At 37.7% G+C, this 21,394-nt stretch overlaps 2 protein-coding genes and 1 non-coding gene across 4 annotated transcripts; 2 read left to right on the plus strand and 1 right to left on the minus strand.

Annotated features, from left to right (window-relative positions):
- Nucleotides 1-1,848: 1,848 nt before the first annotated feature.
- Nucleotides 1,849-8,511, minus strand: LOC126351698 (cytochrome b-c1 complex subunit 7-like). Its single transcript, XM_050002626.1, has 4 exons — nt 8,406-8,511; nt 8,273-8,320; nt 5,714-5,883; nt 1,849-2,056 (listed from the first exon to the last, which is right to left on the minus strand). The coding sequence occupies exons 1-4, from the start codon at nt 8,440-8,442 to the stop codon at nt 1,979-1,981; spliced, it is 333 nt and encodes a 110-aa protein (XP_049858583.1). The 5' UTR covers nt 8,443-8,511; the 3' UTR covers nt 1,849-1,978.
- LOC126351672 (lipoyltransferase 1, mitochondrial-like) lies at nt 8,508-12,372 on the plus strand. Of its 2 annotated transcripts, none has more exons than XM_050002624.1 (4): nt 8,508-9,661; nt 9,973-10,083; nt 10,630-10,843; nt 11,046-12,372. In XM_050002624.1, the coding sequence occupies exons 1-4, from the start codon at nt 9,116-9,118 to the stop codon at nt 11,435-11,437; spliced, it is 1,263 nt and encodes a 420-aa protein (XP_049858581.1). In that variant the 5' UTR covers nt 8,508-9,115; the 3' UTR covers nt 11,438-12,372. The 2 variants fall into 2 exon arrangements, with proteins under 2 accessions (XP_049858581.1, XP_049858582.1); XM_050002625.1 differs by having other exon boundaries at nt 8,524-9,661; nt 9,976-10,083.
- An 8,205-nt stretch (nt 12,373-20,577) lies between these two features.
- Nucleotides 20,578-20,652, plus strand: Trnas-cga (transfer RNA serine (anticodon CGA)). Its single transcript has one exon. It is a non-coding gene; the product is annotated as a tRNA-Ser (tRNA).
- Nucleotides 20,653-21,394: the final 742 nt, after the last annotated feature.

Raw genomic sequence — 21,394 nt, forward strand, 5'->3', positions numbered from 1 at the left:
TTTAAAGAACACATCATCACTGGCCTCCAGAAGTACCAGACTTTAGTATTACATTGTCATTCTAGGAAGTGATGGGGAAACACTGACAGAAACATTATCTTTCTCCTGCATGTCTCAAAGAATCAAGAGTTTTCTCTGCAGGCAGTGCTATGAATCCAGTCAGTATGTAAATGTGGCGATCACAGAACTCGGTTACGTCTCTCTCTCTCTCTCTCTCTCTCTCTCTGTGTGTGTGTGTGTGATACTGATAATGCTTAATACACATTTTAAGTTTGCTCTCATCTTTATAGTGTTTTACTGTAATCAATGTAATGACTCCAGCACTCCACATGAAGAGTAAATTTCAATTTAGTCAGATTTACTATTTCTAAGAATGGAATGTGAATAAAATCCTTCTCATTGCTAGGCCGCATTATTATAATGACTATATTAAAACAGAATGTTCATTTTGAAGTGTGATACAATTTACAAAATGATATGCATATAAAATGCAAACTTGCATGATTGGAACTAAGTCTATTAACTCCTTCCGTTGGCGATAAACTCCACGGGGAGGAGAAACAACACTGAATTTTTAAAGTGAAACCATAATATTAATGTGCATCATTTGTTTTATGTCTTTTATTGATGTGTGTCAGGAATATGAGTGTATAGGGAAATTTGCTTCTTGTTTGCTTACAGAAATCCAAGGACTTTTTAAGTTCTCCCATCATTAACCCATATGACTGCAATTCCAAACATCCACATTTCAACCCCAGTTCGCTCTATGACCTTTCTGTTGTTTATCACTTGTTGCTCCTTTGGCAATGATTTGTGAAAATGAAAAATGCAAAATTGCAATGCAGGTCAGATTCCACATCAAACAGCCCCAATAACTGGCTGAATCAGTTCAACAGAAGGAGGAAAGCAAGTATATACCACCAATACTATAATTTATATTAAAAGACAACAGTAATGTAACAGATCTTTACACTCAGCTTCACCTTTTCACTGAAAAACTGAACTGGGGTTCAAATCAAGACCAGTACCCCGTACGTGTGTCGAGCAGCATGTTGTCTGCACTCACCGTGAGGTATGACGGGTAGAAAAGTGGGAGCATCAGGTGCCGGTTCTATGCAGCCAATGAGAAAGCAGTGGACAAATGACATATTTTTGAAGGAATATTGTCATATTCTCAAAAACTCCAAAAACTTAACACATTCGGAAGAAACAGGTAAATATTTTTACAACCAAGATTATTAATTCAAGTGGTACTATTACAATCCAACCTAACCATAACCATGTAATTCATGGCATATTCGGAAAAAAATAAATGTGTGTGGCAACAAAGATCATTAATTTAATTTCTGGGACTACAACTGTCTCATTCCAACCTAACCTTGGCATGATGCTAAGCTACTGATCAAACTGTCACAACAACCAGGTATTTTAGCTTTCACATTCACTGGCTCCATTCCATCCTAATCATAACCTCATAATTTGTAACATATTCACCACTTCATGTGTGTGCAACAATGATATTCATGATACTGTATGTCAAAAATAGTTGTCTGCTGAAACTGAAGCTGTGTTATTAGGTCCCAATATCACAACAAATAAAAACATATTCAGAAAAAAAGAGTAAACTATCTGTGACAATATCGAAGAAGAGGATGGTTTCTATATTGGCACTAAAAATTCACTTTCTCTTTTGTTGCCTCTCACTGTTTACATGAAAGTATGAGCCCATTAGTTAAACTGACATGCTGCCAACTCGCAGTAGAGAAACAACAAATGTGATTGCTACTGGCTATGATCTAGACATTAGCCCAGAACTGGCATACACCTTCGAACAATGTAACACACAAGTAAATTTGGTAATTTATTACGCTAATATGTACAGCATATTCACAACATTTGATGAGCCCTTCATACTATAAATAACCAAACAGTACAGGCACTAAAAATGTGCCTCATTTTCTCTGCTAGTGATTCATATTCACTTTTTATTCCATTCTTCTTTTTCTAGTCTTTCTTTTATAACTTCTTGAAGGTAAGGCTGAAGGTACTTATTATCCTGTAAAATAATTTTTATATTAGTTTATTAAATAATAATGTGGGTGATCTATCATCACACAACCTTACAATGAAAACTTGTTAGTATAGAAATGACAGCATAATATTTACTATTTGCTTAAACAATGTACGAGAGACCAGAATAAAAATTGTTATTCATATTACTCTAAAAACTTTGCAATTATTGTACCTATTAATACACAGACACAAGCAGACATTTTTGACCCAAACTCTTTGCCTTTACAAATGTCTGTCTGTTTCTGTGTATGTGCAGATGGATGTGTGTGTGTGTGTGTGTGTGTGTGTGTGTGTGTGCGCGCGCGCGATTGTATACTCCCCCCCCCCCCCCCCCCCCCAAGGTAAGTGTTTCCGCTCCTGGGATTGGAGTGACTCCTTACCCTCTCCCTTAAAACCCACATCCTTTCGTCTTTCCCTCTTTCCTGATGAAGCAACCGTTGGTTGCGAAAGCTCGAATTTTGTGTGTATGTTTGTGTTTTTTGTGTGTCTATCAACATGCCAGCACTTTCGTTTGGTAAGTCACATCAATAGAAAGAAACTTCCACATGGGAAAAATATATTAAAAACAAAGATTCCAAGACTTACCAAGCAGGAAAGCGCCGGTAGATAGGCACAATGAATAAAACACACAAACACACACACAGAATTTCGAGCTTTCGCAACCGGCGGCTGCTTCGTCAGGAAAGACCCACATCCTTTCATCTTTCCTTTTCCTTTCCTCTTTCCTGACGAAGCAGCCGCCGGTTGCGAAAGCTCGAAATTCTGTGTGTGTGTTTTATTCGTTGTGCCTATCTACCGGCACTTTCCCGCTTGGTAAGTCTTGGAATCTTTGTTTTATATATATATATAATTTGAGCATTTATATCCAATCAGGATCATTACTTTGTATAGGACAAGGATGCAGCAGGAAACGTGCCACAGCCTTTTGAAAGGAACACTTTCATTCATTTAACCTCTAGAAAGAAAAAGTACTGATCATAAACTAAGGTTATGAGGCAAATATTCCAGGAATTTTGTGTGTTATGGAGAAATTAGTAACTGTGCAGTAATTCTCATACATGCACTTGGCAACTGAGCAGAGTTTCTGCCCCCCACCATTTACATTCCCCAGTAGTTGTAGGTAAATAGAAAATGTTACCCACTTGGAAAACTGGTCTTGCAAAGAAATCCGCTCAGTTATTCAATTTCTGTGGGCAAACATGTAACTGCACCTGAAATTCACCAGCAGCTGGTAGAGGTTTGTAGAGAGACGGTAATGTCTTAGCAACTTGTTGCAGAACAGTGTTGAAAGTTTGCGTACAGTGGAATAAATCTCACTGACAAGGATTGCAGTAGTCCAGCACAGCATCAACAGATTTGAGAAGAGCTGATTCAACAGGAAGATCATGTTACAGTGTATGACAGTAGTACTGCGTATGTTATTTGGAAGCGTTTGTCACATTGTTTATGATATTCCGCAGTAATGGAAAGTTTGTTCCCAATGTGTTTCACGAAATCTGACCAACTAACAACGGAATAAGCCCATGATGGTCAAGCCTGGAACTTTTGTTATAGCTCTCCACAGAGGGAAAGTTTTCTTTGCCACATTGTCGCCAGTGATGAAATGTGGATCCACTACCCACAAGTAAGTGGTTGTTACTGGAGTGGAAAACCCTCCTCTTCAAAGATAAATAAGCTTAAGATGGCATTACCTGCTAGGAAGGTGATGATCACAATGCTCTGGAAGAGAGTGGGTGTAATGTAGTTTTGGAAAGCGGGGAGACAGTGACTGCTAAGTGACACCGCAAGACCAGGATAAATGACACCGCAAGACCAGGACACGCTTGTGCTAAGCAATCAGATGGAAACAGCCAGTACTTCTCACCGAAGGGGGCATCTTTCTTCACAACAATACAGAGCCTCACACAGTCAGGAAGACCATTATTCTGTTGAGGTAGTTTCAATAGAATGTCATCGACCATTCTCCCTACAGCCCAGACTTCACTCCCAGCAACTTTCACCTTTTCCTCACTCTAAGGAGCTTGTAGGAGGCCAAAAATTTCCTTCAGACATGGAGGTAAAACTCTGTGACAATATGGCTGAACATGCGGGGGGAGAACAGGATTTTTAGGAGCGTCTATTCAAATTCATTCCACGACGCATGTGCCTAAACCAATATGGAGACTAGGTTGAAAAATAACATATTGTCTGGGCTACCAGTTGGCTGTATTGGTTGTATGAAATAAAATGTATACATTTCACTGCAAGGCTTAGCAATCTTAGTTTCTTATCCCCATTGTGCTTTTTATGTGTGATCATGGCTGGTACTAATTCTGATAAAACCGCATTTACAGTGTCTGTGGCTTTTGTGTTGCATGCTGCAATTGGTATCCATCAATGTAGTGAATGGCAGGAAATGAACATAATGAGTGATGAGTCAGACAATTAGACAAGATGGCACAATCAATTAGAAAATAGTGTTCATCATAACATGGAGAGCCTGAAATTACATGGCAGTATAATGGAATATAACATGCAGAACATTGTCATATAAAATAGAATATCCTGTAAAATATAAACTGTACTCTTAGGTTCCTGTGTAACTGTAACCTCAAAATTGGTGCAATCTCCCCCCCCCCCCCCCCCACACACACACACACACGCACACGCACATTTTCGATTTTCGAAACCTTCACTGGGCTGTGCTACACATCAATCCATCACCACAACTAGTTTCCCTCCACACATGTATTGGCTTCGCTAAGTCAACAGACTGTAACAGTCCAACCTAACCCATACTTCAGTCTATGCACAGCACAGTCCATCATCACATCTTACAATCGCTTTCACTGGCTTCAACAACTCAAAACCAAACTTTAAGACTGGAATACAAAACAATACCTGAAAAATCCTGTCAATTTTGCACTACCCATGCTGAAAATAAAAGTAATCAGCGTGTATTTTCTGCCGAAACTAGTTACTGGGTACAGCGATTCTCACTGCGTACAGTATACAGTTACTCCATTGGTTGTGACTAATGGACACAAATTACCTAGAGCAGCATGCAGAGGAAGAGCTGCTGAAGTGCACTTAAATCACAATTTCAGTAATTTGTTCTGAGATGTCTGTGACTTTATGGGGAAAAAATTGCTCTTCCCAAAGAATAACATTACGATTAGGTGGGGAAGGAATGATCATGTACATACTAAATCTCTGCAGATATGTTTAACCCGTCTGAAACTGTTGCATGGTAAGCATGACAAACTTTCGCTGACCTGAAAGCTGCTATACATAATCTAACCCACACTTTCAATGGACTGAAAACCATTACATGCAAGTGAAAGTTTTCAAATAGGGCAAAATATTTTAGTTGCTATATTTCAAATCAGTACAACAGAAAAGAACAGCATTCTTAGACAGGACAGCAAAACATACACTTACTCAAATATTTATGGAAACTAACATCAGTTGTAATTTCAAATACTTACAGAAACTAACGTCAATTGTAGTAAAGTTTGCTGGCAAAATAAAAAAAATTAGCTACAATTGCTTAAAATAGGGAGCCTTAATTCTTTAAAACTAAGGAATGAAAAGGATGCAAATAGATTGTTTAATCTAAAGTTTTGTGCTATTACTCTCACACAGCTTCCCTTGTTCTTACCTCTTCATATTTTGTCCATTCTTCCTTTGGGAGATACTTCTTTATCATTGACAAATGCAGAGCACGGTTTATACGGAAGTTCCTTTCATCTTTTATGCTGTCTGGCAATCGTCTCAGTGCTTCAGCCACATCTGGGTTCAACTCATCCAAGCAGTCATCATAGTGTAAGCCTGTTAAATTAGTCTCATTGGTAACACAATCTTACTTATCAGATTTCATCCAGAAATATAATTTTTGTTGCCCAAAAGATCAAACATGTAAAATACAAAATAACTCCAACATTCTGAGTGAAACGTTTAAAACATAGAGGAGTGACCATAATTAGAAACTTCTGGCCTACTGTGTCTACCAGGCCATTGTCATGAAACTTCATGACCTGCACTGAATCTTCTAAAATACAGATAGCTTCTTCAGAAATACTCTGTCCTCTTGCTCTTTAAATGATATTTAATAACAAAAATCTCAGACAAACTATACCTCAAAATACAGTATGTGTGAAATATGAGTCTTCCGACCTAACCTAGCGACACAAAGGGATGATGTCATAACACACGAAGATACTGTACACACATTTGTTGACTCTGACAGCTCTCAGTCCAACTTACCCTAGATCTCAGGCTGCACTACTGAGCAGTGTCACAATCTACATTGTAGAGGCTACAGAAGTAAAATAAATACTGAGTGTGTTCCATTCTCTCTCTGTTGTGCTCATATGACATCACACACCACAATATCATTGTCTCATGGGTCAAAGCTAACATCTGGTATTGATAGGGTCAAACCACAACTTATAAGGAAAGAATTCATACAGTATGTAGTGAATCAAGATATCAACAGTAGATGGTGCTAAACAACAAAATACTAATAAAAACTGAGTTGATGTGATGGAAATTAAATGTCAATACATTTGATGAAAATGCATCAAATGCAGTTTATGGTGCCAAAGTTGTGGCCAGGCAAGGCATGGCTTGTTCCCCAGCACAACTTCTCACACTGTGGCGGAAAGGATTGCTGCATTTGTTCCCTCTTCTTAAATCTGCCAGCAGGAAACATGCTAAACAAAGCTGTGTACCACAGATTCTATGTTGCTTTAAGGGATTCTAATGGCTATCTGTGCTGACAGACCTAACAAATATGTAATTATGTTGCACTGCATACATTGATAAAGACATATTACTCTGCCATGTCAACATCGACCTTGTTTCGTCGTGTGGTTAGGTGCTGATTACCAATCCAAATGTCTTCTTACCCACGACTATTACATGCTGATTTGCCAAAGTCCCAATGTGGTTTAACTATATACAACGAATTCATCTTTGTACAAAAGTTCACAACAGTACACTAACTACTATATGTGCAAATCAAGTTGACATTCAGCACAGTAGCTGATGGGAGCATCTGTAAATGGAAAACGCCTTTATGGTTGCTCTCACTAGCCACTACGCCAAGTGCCAACTTAGTTTGTGCATACAATACACAGGTGTTTGCTGTAATACATCTATTAAATGCGTAAATTCATCTGAATAATGAAACTGTGCCTAAAGTTTAGACCTCATAACCGTTTAGGTGGCAATACATTTTCTTCATCTTATCCTGTACTTTACCTCTTTTGCTCACAAGCAAATTGTCACCTTAAAACTTAACCAAGATTTCGAGGGGAGGCTTTTCAATGTGTAACTTTTGCTCATGATCTGGGTACTTGCAGTGGGAACAGCCTGAGCTGTGTAATTATTGTTTTAATATGGCATTACCACTACTGAGCAATACTTTCAGGTTTTTGTGGGGTTTATTACCAGTTAAATAATTTACATTTTAAGTCGTAATTTTTATGTTACTGAATGTGTGGCAGAAGGTGCCTCATACACATATTATTCATTCTAACTTACATTTGATTTGAAAACGTAATATGTGGAAAACCAGTCTGTCGGATTGAAGATGTTCGTAATGTAAAGAAAGGGTGTGGGAGAGAATGAGGGGGAGCACTTTCTCAAATGTTCGACTGAATACACAACTCCAAGCTTTTAAGAACAGCTTTTCAACTATTGCACAATGGTTTATTTTGAACATTTAATTGGGTATCATGTAACGCCTACATAACAACTAATCAACCCATTAAAAAAATCCATTGCTTGATGCTGAAGAACGCTTGTATTCTACATACGTTTAACTGCAAAACAACTCAATATACAACTTCGGTACCGTGAAATATATATGTAGGACACTACTGCCACACAATTAGAAATTAACTTTTTATTTCATCAATACATATTAATACTTTGTTATTTGTGGCAATTTCGTAGAATAGAAGGGCAATATGTTTACTAGCAGAGGTCATGTTTCTCCTATACTTTTAACACAACAAATCGTGCCCAAAAAGTCTGACTGTTCAGGTTAATCGTAAACTGCGTAAAAGGCTCTGACACGATATTTATACGTTGAATGGTATTGCGTAGGTTAAATGGATCTCATCAAAAACTGAAAAGAACCGACACAGCGCACAATGTCCCCTGCACTATTTATAAATTACACATTATTCGTCAGTAATAAACAGAGGCTTACCATATTTATTGAAACCTGAAAGATTGTACGCCCATTTTCGTACGGCACCTGGAACAAAAATTAAATATTCTTTTCATTTGTATGACATAAACACAAATTTTACATCAATGAAATACAATTTTTCGAGATTTACCCATAAACCCAACACTCCTCGAACCTACAGCAGCCATTTTGCAATTTGCACAGACAGGTCGATCTATAACCTAGGATCGCAGTATAACGAAGTCGATACAGATCACTACCGCTAATCGAAAAGTGATGAGCAAATTCAGAAGCTGCTGCCATCTGTATCCTTCCTGCTTGTTGCTATGGCTTTCAGTGTGTGATGAACTTCTTATCATCCCTGATAACCTGGTTGGGGCAAGTATATAACTACGTGCTTCCGTAATACAGCGTACAGTTTCTTGTGAGCCTTCGGAAAAGTTGTTAGTAAAGCGCTACTACACTTCTGAGTGGGCGGTGGGAACCAGTGTGCTTTGGATTTCGACGCACAGCAGATTCGTAGAACTTGTTGGACTTAGTTGGATTTAGTTGTCAATCTGGAACTGCATAGAGGGATGCGAAAAGACATTCGAGACTGTCTTGGAATCAGGTACCGTATTTGCACGCTGCATCAGACTTGGAAGTGGTTGCACCAGACGCAGACTCTTCACGACCATCTGATTTCTCTTTGTTCGTCTGACTCTGACGTACAGTAACTTCTGTCCGCCAAGTAGTTGTGGACTTAGAACCATAACATTGGGATTGTGTGCTGTTGCCATTGTAAATATTCTAAGTGTTGAGACACTAGAAGCGCCTGTCTTTGCAACGAAGGACTTAAGGTTTTTTTGTAGAAGATAAAAAATGGCTCTTGTTCTGTGCAAGAATGTTTTGAAGACAAGCCAGTTTTCTCTTGTTTCTCTTTCGAGAAGCAGCTCTGGTGTCTTCAGCAGTTGTATGCTTAAGAACAGTTACTCTAAAAGCGCATCTGAAAAGACTGAAGAAAATTCCCCAGTGACGAAGTCTGTGTTCATTTCTCAATCAAGTGACGTTTTCACAAATCTTGCTCTTGAGGATTGGCTGTACAAAAATTTCGATTTTACCAACCACCACGTTTTGCTCTTGTGGCGTAATTCACCATGTGTTGTAATTGGGAGACATCAAAACCCATGGCTCGAAGCAAACACTGCAAACCTGTCTTACCAGGGAGTTGAACTAGCGAGGCGTAACAGCGGAGGCGGCACGGTGTATCACGATCGTGGCAACCTCAACCTTACCTTTTTCACACCAAGAAATAAGTACAATCGAAGAAACAACCTTGAAATTATAAGTAGAGCGCTGTACAGGGAATGGGGAATTGAAACCTCGATATCTCCCAGAGAAGATGTTATCGTCGAAGAGAATTACAAAGTATCCTTTTAATGCTTGTTTATCAATATGATAGAATCACAATGTTTGCAATAATTCACGTTAGTATAAATATTGTTACATTTGTGTATCGCCGGCCGCGGTGGTCTCACGGTTCTAGGCGCGCAGTCCGGAACCGTGCGACTGCACGGTCGCAGGTTCGAATCCTGCCTCGGGCATGGATGTGTGTGATGTCCTTAGGTTAGTTAGGTTTAAGTAGTTCTAAGTTCTAGGGGACTAATGACCAAAGCAGTTGAGTCCCATAGTGCTCAGAGCCATTTGAACCATTTGTGTATCTTCCTTAACCTTAACAGCAGATCTCTGGTACAGCATCAAAACTGGGTCGTCCAAATGCATACCACCACTGCACACTCTTGGTTGATGTTAACAAAATCAGCTTGCGGCAGTCTCTCCTGAAACAAGACGTAAGTTTTCCATTGACAGTTTCTCTCTCTCTTTCTCTCTCTCTCTTTCTCTCTCTCTCTCATCAGAAATTATATGATCTTGTCTCTGAAACATAGCTAAGTCAATGTGTGTTCTGGTAAATTTGAAACAAACTTCGTCATGGATACTTTGCTTTGTAGAACCAAACCATCTACAACCCATATAAGCTATTAACTATGGAAATTGAGAAGAACATTGCAGGTTTAAAAGAGTACCATATAAGTGGGAGGGGAAAGTCTCAATAATAAATAGCAAGTTTTTCAAACATTCTCGCTTCCTCTTATTATAGTTTTCTGTATGTAATTCTGGGTCTGTCTTGTCTCTGTTTTATCATGCTTTCTGTTTTGTTTAGAATATTGGAATAGATGGTTGCCACTTTTCAATATGCACATCATAAACTCTGTGATGGGAATAGCATTTTGTAGTTTGTGATACTATTTTTCTGTATGTGTTATCACTACCTGCATAGGTTCAGAGAATTTATATTTATGTTTGTCATATTTTAAACAATAATTTTTCTGCTACAGATGGGAATATCAACTAATGCAACAAAGAGTGTGCCTGCTCCCATTATTAACTTGTGTGAAATAAACAGACAAGTCAAGATTGGTAAATTGCTCTCTGCCATTGGATGGGAATATCTAAGAACATGTCCAATAACATTTGAAGATGGTGGAAAGGAGCAAATTTCTAAACAACGTGGTTTCCAGATGATTAATCCCACAGAGTCCTGGTTTCCAGGTATAGAACTTTAACCTGCAAGTTTCTCAGACAATGTTAAGTTTAAGTGTCTGAAGAATTCATACTACTTGTAGAATTATAATTAAGAGCCTAAGCTTTTTCCGCAATTGAATTTCAAGAATAGCCACCATTTTTGAAAAACTCATGTAATTCAACTTGGTACTGTCAATGACTTTGTAGTGACATATGCCTCTCTTTTTAGGTTTGGAAAAGATAAAAGAAGAATTTTCCAGTTGGGACTGGTGCTATGGAAAGACACCAAAATTTGAGGTAACTCGGTCGTTTCCTGTGTCTCAGGAAACTACTGGAGAAAGCACCAAGGAATTAAAAATAACACTGGTTGTTGAAAAGGGCATTATTCAAAACGTGACACTGACTGTTCCACCTGGCATTAAATCTGCTAATGGTTTTCATGGTGAAGCTCGTGTAGTCACATCACTGAGGGGAAGGCGTTTCTCTGAAGAAGCTGTTTTCATTTTGGAAAATTCATTGCAGGCCATGAAGTTTCATGAGAATGATCTGGTACACACAGTAGCAGTAGGAAAGAATGATTTTTTAGGGAACCGTAGGCAGCATGCTATACATTCAATGTGAAAAATTGTGTAACTGTAATTAGTAGTACCACAGACAATATTTTTTCACCTCCTGCTACTGTCAACTGTTCTCAGTTGGAGTAAAATATTATTTGAAAAAATCATAATATGAACAAAAATCATGTTTTGTGTGAAAATGTAATTGCTGTAAACAATTCATTCAGTGGGTTTTCCTTCGTCTAGATTCTCCAAGATTTGTGCTATTATTCTGTATCATAACTTCTTGATTCTTAAGAACTGTAATAATTGCAATAGTAACAAAATATTTATTCAAATTTCATTCAGATGATGTATTAAACTGGTGCTTAGTGTTATTGCTTTCCTTGTACATAAAAATCTTAAGTCCTTCTGAAAAAAGGACTGTTGGTTGCTATTTAAGAAATATCACTGCCTTAATATATGTATTTATTGCTGACTGGCCTATTTTACAGGCTACTTAACTTTTTCTGTAATGTAAAGTTGTCCATTTTTGTGATTTGTAGCTGTCTTCAAATATTTGTATATTATGTGTTAATTAGTTTTTTTCTGGTGATTGCCACCTTGAGTTATTGTATGTGGGATGCCTATGAATTCCCGTTTTCATTTTTAAATATTTTTATTTTTGGCTGTTGAAATACAGTTCACAAGAATACATCATATCAAAAGCCTTAGTTAAACAGTTTTCTGTGGTTTGTATGTATACTGTAGTTATTATTTTGTAACAAATCTTTGTTAATTATGTGTGATTGTTAATGTACTGCTTTTTATTATATTTTTGTTTTTTCTGTTTTGTCAGTCCATGTAAAACTTCTAAAGTGAGGAACTGAAAATCATTGTGATATAATATGCACACAGAAATGTATGTCTATTACTAATTTTAAGTACTGTGCTGTTTGAGAACTATATAGGCAGTTGTAACAACTGGAATGAAAAGTAAAGTTTTTAATTTTTCTATAATTAGTTTTTTTATTTGAGAGTGTAGGAACTAATTATCCACCACTCCACTCTTAACAACTAATTTGCGATTAGTGAACAATGAAGAAATGTTTCCACACATTCCTTCCATCTTTGCCTAGCAAATGATATGCATTTAAGTTCAACTCAACACAAATTACACATACTGCATGATGTTCAGTTTTACATATGTGGTGTACTCCATAAAGAAACTACTTAAGTTACCAAATATCTAAATTGGGCAGAATGACTGAAATCTTTGAACCCATGTCTACTCAATCCTGAAGTGTTAGTGTTGGTAGATCCCCTTAAACATCTTCCTGTTGATATCTCTTCTGTCAGCCAGAGGTTTGACATATTGTTCTTATACTTCTAATATGTACACATACGTGTCTCACATTTGAAACTGGATAATTACAAATCAGAATGGGCGCAATGATTTCTTAAGAGTTAAAACTACAATATCCATTTGCATTTCTCAAATTAAACAGTTTATCTCCACAAAAGATAAGGTAGTATGTGCTTTAGCACTCTTCCTGTGAAATGTATTTTTCTTTATTTTGTGTGTAGTTTTATTTTCGTAGCTCGTGGTTTAATACCAGTAACATCTTATATGTAAATATCTTCATTATGGATACAGTTTGACAGATAGTTATATAAAAATTGCATTGACATGATCAGAGAGATAGTGTGAGAGATGGAACATACTCAGTCTGTTATATCGACTACTGGAAAAAATACAATAAAATTATATTCAAATTTTTGTGTGTATTGCGTCTCGAATATTTCTAAAATCTGATGACGATCATCTGTCACGTGAACACTACTCTTGATAGTCAGAAGAAGGCAATGGCACATCACCCCCAATAGGACCATGCCTAGTAAAGCACAATTATGACAAACCAGCCTTTGGGTTGGTGACAGCTTGAGTTTACTGATCATGCTATACACAATAAGTATCTGATGCACATTACTTCTTCATAAGTAGAATGTTCATCTGCCCTGTCATTCTCTTTTTCTACGTTAAGACTTTGCATTTTGTAGTTGATATTCTGAATGGTAGCTTCTGTTTGGAAGCTAACAGAATACACTATAATGCAATAAGTAGCAACTGAGCTTGATAATATTTAGTTAGTCGTTTTTGCTCCAGAAGGGTTTTGAAGTTTTCAGTTTGTCAAACCATGGGTCAGATATTCTTCTTTTTGTCGTGTGTTCTACAAGCTCCATCTTCTGCTGTATTTGGTTTACTGGAGATTAATTGTCTTTGTTTTTGCACATTTAATTTAGGTTTTGTTAATGTCGAATTCTTCAAATATGAACAACTTTTTATTTTGAGCCTGTAGATGACACTGAAAATGACCAAAGTTACTGGGAAGAGTGGAATAGGTGAGGTAGCATCAATTAGCAACAAGATGTTGAGGAGTGGATCTCATGTGACAGGAATTTCATGATTAAAAGGACTTGATTATAAAGTTGTGTACTATTCTTCAGCATATGGTTTTGGGGTCAGAGATCCTTCAAGAGCAGCACTGTAAATGGGTTTCGTAAATCTGGAACACAATCCATACTCTGAACATCTTAAAGCAATAGTGGCTCAAGAAAACACTGATGCTATGAGAAAAAAAGTATTGCAGACTGCCTACATGTAATATTACAAAGATCGTTTAAAAATGGACAGATTGCAGCAGAAATCATTACATATGTTTATCTTCATTATTTGAAGTGGAACAACCATATAAAACTAACTGTAGGAAAAGCAGAATTTCAGCTGAGCATTTTTGGAAGAATTCAGAGAAAATGCAACTGATCTACTAAAGAACTGCAATGACAGATGCTACAAGAGTGACTTTGTTCACCACAGAGTATTATGTTCGAAGAAGTTAGGCAACATATTACTTCCTCCCACATAAAACCACGATGGGGAAATCTGAGAAATACACTGGATAACTCACGAAGGAAACATGTGCTTTGGTCATAGATTGCTATGTACGTTTATGTTGTTATGTATTGGAAGCCAAACCAGAACTTGCCTTCCTTGTAGAAATCTATATTCTTGTGAACACACAAAACACAGTGATTGCTGAATGTTATGTAACAGTCTGCTTGCTTCAGCTAATTGCTAAATGCTCTTTGGTTAGAGGGGGATGGATATCTTGAGTACACCATCCTCTATTCACATCATAATTACATTTTTCAACATGTCTTTAGCAGACACTGGACAGTATGTGCATTTCACAAGCTGTTTCCACTTTTACAAAAAATGGATGTTCTCATAAAATGTTTCACACAACTTTCTAGGCTGAAGCATTACTGATAAATTTTCTTGTAGTTTACAAAATAACATTTCTGATGAGTCTTATCATTTGGTGACGAGCACCCAATGGCTGAAAAAACTAGCTTGTGTCAAAAGACTTGCTGCAAGAGAATAGAATACTGTTCGTTGTTGTGTCTGGCCATATCATCCTCTTTTACACCAGTGTTAGAGTTTAATAGTGTACAAAATTGACAAATAAATTTCAGTCTATCCATTCAAGTGTTTTGATTCGATTGCTGTTTCGATTAAGACTTAAAGCTTCAAATCAGATGCTGAAATCATCCTCCAAAATTTTTGAGAAAGTGGTGTGTTTTAGAATAGGCAACAATAGTATCATCAGCAAACCACAGTTTGGGTTCCAAAAGTGTTGCTCTACTGAGAATGCTATTTACATGTTCACTAACCAGATTTTACAAGCATTAAATGAAATGAAATGTCATGTGGCTAGGGCCTCCCGTCGGGTAGACCGTTTGCCTGGTGCAGGTCTTTCGATTTGACGCCACTTCGGCGACCTGTGCGTCGATGGGGATGAAATGATGATGATTAGGACAACACAAGACCCAGTCCCTGAGCGGAGAAAATCTCCGACCCAGCCGGGAATCAAATCCGGGCCCTTAGGATTGACAGTCTGTCACGCTGACCACTCAGCTACAGGGGGCCTACAAGCATTAAATAATAAAATAGCAACAGTTAGTATTTTCTGTGACCTCTATAAAGCATTTGACTGTGTAAATCACAGTGTTCTCCTAGATAAATTAACATTTTAGGATTGATTGTATAGCCAACCAATTGATGTCATATCGAACCAAAAGAATGCAGGAAGTTGTACTTAGTAATTCAAGCAATATAGCCTGGGAAATAATTCTGACAGGGAAGAAATTATGTGAGGGTCCCCAAGGTTCAATCTTAGGTCTACTACTGTTCTTCATATATGTAAACTATCTTCTGCCTAGTGTACAACAAGCAGAATTAGTTCCTTTCACAGATGACGCTAGTATTGCAATTAATCCAAGCATACATGCAGAAACAGAAGGAATCATAAACAAAGTTCTGAAAAGTATCTTTGGTTTTCTGCAAATGACATCACCCTCAATTTTATAAAGATCCAACATATTTGTTCTGCACATCTATAGATACTACACCAATGATAAGTATAACACATGGTGAGGAGTTAATAAATGGGGTGGAAATTTCATTATTCTTAGGGGTCATTACTGATGAAAATTTAAATTGCAAAATCGCGTTTTGGAACTCCTAAAACAACTTAGTTCAGCCATATTTGTGCTTAGAATCATAGCAAATCTTGAGGAGAGACAGATCAATAAGTTGACATATATTGCATACTATCATTCAATAATGTCACGGAACAATATTCTGGGGTAACTCATCTTTAAGAAAGTCTTCATTTTCCAAAAACTTACCTTGATAATAATATGTGGTGCTCATCCACAATCATCTTGCACACATTTTGTTTAAGGAGTTGGGTATTCTGACTACTGCTTCACAGTATATTTATTCTCTCATGATGTTTGTTGTAAATAATCTACTACAGTTCAAGAGGAACGATGATGCGTGTAATTACGATACCAAAAGGGAAAATGACATTCATTACTGCACATTAAGGTTGCCTTTAGCAATTCTGCAACAAAAATTTCTGATCGTTTACCCAATGAAATAAAATGTCTGCCAGGCAGCAAAATAAAATTTGATAACAAACTGAGAAAGTTTCTCCTAGTCATCTCCTTCTATTCTGTAGAAGAATTTCTATTATTGTTATGAATAAAAGATGGTGGGTAGAAACTACTAACTCACATCTGTATATATTCTTTTCATTTTGTAAAAAATAAAAAATAAAAACAGACTGTAACAGTACATACAAATTTATTTCTGATGTGAATGTATGACTCATTCCACGTCATTACAATCTATCGTGCAAACTGATCCATGGAGCACATAACTAACTAACTAAATGAAAAAGGGGGGAAAATTGCAAAACATGGTAGCACCACAGAAGCCTCTTAGCTGAAGAAATTGCAATCCACCATGTATGTATGTACTGGCTACTTCTTGAAAAAACAAATAGTTTTACATCATTTCATAGTAAGCAACATTCTTTCCTTTGTTTTGTATAAAATCAAGGCTGTTGGCACAGTAATGCAACATATTTTGAAGATGTATTCACTTATCTATCTTGAGTATATAACTAATTCCAACATTTTAGTTATTTACATTTATTACAATCTTGCTTGTAGGGCCAACAAGTGCAAGTCCGCCATATAAAACTCATAAGCTTTATCAATCCAAATATAACTGTACAAACTGAATAAGAATAGGTGCAACTTCTATTGAGATATTCCTTTTCTGTGTAGACAATTGACAGTGAATAGTAAGACATCTACTTGCTGTTAAATTATTCTTGCAGAAATTTCTGGCATCCAGGAAATTTGACCAGGCACCTCTTGTTTTGATACTTGTCCCACACTGTGTGTCACTGCCTTCTGTCATCCAGAAGCCCCTGAAAAATTGCTAATGCTCTGAAATGACTTTAAAATACAGATAATTACTGACTTTTAAACCCATGCAATTCTCACTCTTTTATGACATTAGTTTGTGATGCTGCATTACAAGACACAATTTGTGCTGTCATGAGAGGACATATTTTAATTATAGTGACTGCCCCTCAGGTGAATGGATCAGTCTGTACAGACAGGATGATATCACTAATTGAACTGTAATCAAACATAACACCCTGTTGTCCTTATTTGTGACTCAGGAGCCTTTGACAGACAGGTACTCATTACACTTCTTTCATCACTACCGCAATGATTTCACTTTATAAGAGTTTTCAATGCTCATAATGTACTGTGATACTCCACAATGACTTGTTGGAAATGTCATGTTGTCAGTGGAGTCCTCTCTTAAAAGTGAGTGATAACAGCAGCACTGCAACGGGATACATCCTTGAGATTCATCTTGCCCATCTGCCCTTACATACATTTTTCAGTGGGAGATGGTGGAATACTTGAAGTAAAATGACCATAAGACCATTTTGAATTCACTTCAGATGAAGAAATGTACATAAAATCAGCTGCTTGCATGAACGCTCAGAACAGCAAACTGGTTGCTGCTCAACCAATTGACTATTCTGGACAATTTAAACAATAACCTGGACTTGGTATATTCTGTTAAAACTAGAGTCACTATGTTGCTGATGCATTTATCTCAAAGTTGTAGCTGCCTATTTGGAGGCAGACTCTCCTATGATTCAATAATGAGTGTTGTCACAATTAGATGTCCAGCACCGCAATGTTTCAAATACTGAATCCCTGCACAGAACCATACAGTCTTCTGAGTTTGTGGCAGCAAGAATATTATGGACAACTAGTGTGAAAAAAGTAAAGGTTAGGGCTGTGTCCCTGTATTTAATCATTTGTTCTTCTAATATACGTTATAAGAATGGCTATTGAGTTTTCCAGACAGTCTACTCTTCCTTGTATGAGTCAGTGAAAAATACTGCAGATACTGGGCATCTTCCATGAATGCATGAAGGCTTGTGTAGGCCATGGTGTGTTTAAAATAAAATAATAACTGAATTAAGGGTAAGTCATTTAGTTTGTTTTGTTCTTATTTGAGAAGATTGTTTTCCACACTTATACAACAGGAAATGATTCAGTATTTGACAGAGCATTTCTGTAACAGGTTGTTCCTGAGGGTTCCTTTAATTTTTTTGCTGTTATGCATAAAGGATTTCCCTTGATCTGTAGCAGATAACTGTGCAATTGCAATGTTTGCAGATGATTTAAGCATAATTGTCATATATTTGGGTCAGGAACTGAGTAAGAGAGCAAATCATGTACTAGAGACAACCAACTGTTGGTCTAGACTCTATGTGCCAATATTCAGTTTCTTATAAATCATTCTACTCATCCTGGCATTCAGCTCAGATATTAAAACTGTTACAGTGGTAGTTGGCCTATGGTTAATATAACAGAAGGCTAGATCTCGGATTAGATGGTAAACTCCCAACGATGTGATTATTTATAACTTTCTCTCACAAGTTGAATTGAGCTATTTTTATGAATAGGGTATTGTTCACAGTCTGTAAAAGTAATATACCGCGGCTTTTTACTTTGTCTCTGAGAAGTATTATAGGATAATATTTTCAGGAGACTGAGCTCCGATACAAAGAATATTTTCAGGCTGTTAAGTGAGCCACAGAGACACCGAAATTGGTGAACTAGTGCACTTTTGTTGCACTCTGTCTGTTGTATATTAATTTATAGCCAACAACATGAACTTGTTTAAAAGGAACAGTGCCATCCATTCAGCGAACGCAAGAGACTGGAAAGATGTCTGTCTTACTAGCACATTCATAGGTAATGTTCAAAGAATTTTGAATAATAGCTGAAGGTTGTTGGTGATGTGTGAGGACCGAACCCAAAACCGTATATGCTTTTGCCAATCCTCATGATACTGACCTCCAAGTGTCATGAGCTCCCACTTGGAACGCCAAGCTGGGGAGGCACCAAAAGTGTAAGGCCTTGTGCACACTAGTATACAAAGTCGAGCGATTTTTATATCTAGATAGTCTCTATAGACAATCGAATGATTCTGTATATAGACAACTGAGAGATATTTCTTGTCTATAGGCACGCTTTTGGAACAAAGTTTTGACTACCGGGATTCGTGAGATAATTCCTAGACAATGTTGCGCAATATTTCATAGTGTGGGCGCATTGGTAGACATGGTCTCCAGTTACGCTCATTGAGCCGAGGACAAAGCTTCGTTTGTTTCTGATTACCGTACTTTTGTTTTTGTTAAACATCGCGTATGAACATGTAGCCAACGGAGAAAATTTTCCACCACATTGAAGATTTTCACGTATCATCATGTTTCTGGGGAGTTAGTAACTCTGAATATAAAAATCGCAACAACAAGAAGTTGGTTATCAAGGAACTGACCAAAAAAATATTAAGGATCACTGACCATTGCATGCTGTATATACATGTCTTCTACTTCCAAAGTTGAAAGTAAATTACTGCCAAAATGAGGTCCCTCCCAAAACGAGTTTATCAATGTCTGCTCTTTTGATTTCTTTCACTGTCCATTATTGTCACTGTAAAAGTCGCGATCCCGTCAAGGCCAGCCACATTTAGCCAGGAATAAGGCATTCAGGTGCATACACGGGACAAAGTATCTAGACTGACTTGTACATTGCAAAGCTACATGCCTATAGACTGTCCCTCTACAATGCCTATGAACAGTCGCCCGATTTTGTATACAAGTATGTGCTTACCTTTAGATTTATGTACATGGCGTATCACTGTTAAATAGCGGGTGCATGGAGCGCCAAACTGAACTGGGCGCCTGAGTGCAAGATTACAGTACTTACCATAATTAATGGCGGAAACCGACATGGGCGGAAGTGTACGATAGAAACGGGGAGAGGGAGGGTTGGGAAGGGGGACATCAGATGATAAATCTCTTGTGTGGAAAAATGTTCTCGAACCGGCTCGTTGCTGAGGGTGGGGAAGGGGGTAGTTAGGCGTAACCAGTAACCCCCCCCCCTCCACTCCCCACTCTTTAAAGAACCAAACTCCTATGTAACTATAAAGAGAGTCAAACGTCTAATTACTCTACAAGGTTTAGAGAAAGTATGTTTAAACCAGGCTGTGGCTAAGCCATGTCTCCACAGTATCCTTTCTTTCAGGAGTGCTAGTTCTGCAAGGTTCGCAGAAGAGCTTCCCCAGGCTGTGGCTAAGCCATGTCTCCACAGTATCCTTTCTTTCAGGAGTGCTAGTTCTGCAAGGTTCGCAGAAGAGCTTCTGTAAAGTTTGGAAGGTAGGAGACGGATACTGCCAGAAGTAAAGCTGTGAGTACCGGACGTCAGTCATGCTTCGGTGGCTCAGTTGGTAGAGCACTTGCCCGCGAAAGGCAAAGGTCCCGAGTTCGAGTCTCGGTCGGGCACACAGTTTTAATCTGCCAGGAAGTTTCATGTTTAAAGTTTGTTGGAAGTCACTAAATGCTGTCATTATCATATACTGGATAAATATATTCTGTGTAATTTGCACTTCGTTTTAAGAAAAGATAATTTTTCAGCATCTCAATGTTTATGACGTCACATCTCCTGGGCGATGTGTTGTATAATGACATAATTTTGCCGGCCGCGGTGGTCTATCGGTTGTAGGCGCTCAGTCCGGAACCGCGCGACTGCTACGGTCGCAGGTTCGAATCCTGCCTCGGGCATGGATGTCTGCAATGTCCTTAGGTGAGTTAGGTTTAAGTAGTTCTAAGTTCTAGGGGACTGATGACCACAGATGTTAAGTCCCATAGTGCTCAGAACCATTTGAACCATTTTTTTGACATAATTTTGCAGGAACATTCAATTGGATATGTGTATACTGTATGCAAAATGTGTTTTCGAATAACGTAGTAGCAATAAAAGGTGTAAATTAAAACGTCATAACTGATGCTGAAATTCTACTGCATGAATAGCGAAATTGTTATAAGTGGTAAACTTTTTTCCCTTTCATTATCTTGTGGGGAGTGTCAAGGAAATTAAGTTTCTAAAAGATTTGAAATTACGTATAAAGTGTGTTGGAAGCCGCTAAATGTGCACATTCTCAGATACTGGATGAATATAGTGTGGGCAATTTGTGTGCAATGATCTACGCTGCCTCAGGATATATCCACAGATTCTAACTTATTAC

The sequence above is a fragment of the Schistocerca gregaria genome, chromosome 1 (genome assembly GCF_023897955.1).
Source record: "Schistocerca gregaria isolate iqSchGreg1 chromosome 1, iqSchGreg1.2, whole genome shotgun sequence".
Classification (NCBI taxonomy): Eukaryota; Metazoa; Arthropoda; class Insecta; order Orthoptera; family Acrididae; genus Schistocerca; species Schistocerca gregaria.

Bases quoted from the DNA above. Each gene is read 5' to 3' on its own strand.
- LOC126351672 (XM_050002624.1), top strand. From the start codon at position 9,116: ATGGCTCTTGTTCTGTGCAAGAATGTTTTGAAGACAAGCCAGTTTTCT. The intron at 9,662-9,972 runs GTATCCTTTTAA...TAACCTTAACAG, and splicing joins TCGTCGAAGAGAATTACAAA to CAGATCTCTGGTACAGCATC. The intron at 10,084-10,629 runs GTAAGTTTTCCA...TTTCTGCTACAG, and splicing joins AGTCTCTCCTGAAACAAGAC to ATGGGAATATCAACTAATGC.
- LOC126351698 (XM_050002626.1), bottom strand. From the start codon at position 8,442: ATGGCTGCTGTAGGTTCGAGGAGTGTTGGGTTTATGG. The intron at 8,321-8,405 runs GTAAATCTCGAA...TTTTTGTTCCAG, and splicing joins GAGGAGTGTTGGGTTTATGG to GTGCCGTACGAAAATGGGCG. The intron at 2,057-5,713 runs GTAAGAACAAGG...ATTATTTTACAG, and splicing joins AATGGACAAAATATGAAGAG to GATAATAAGTACCTTCAGCC.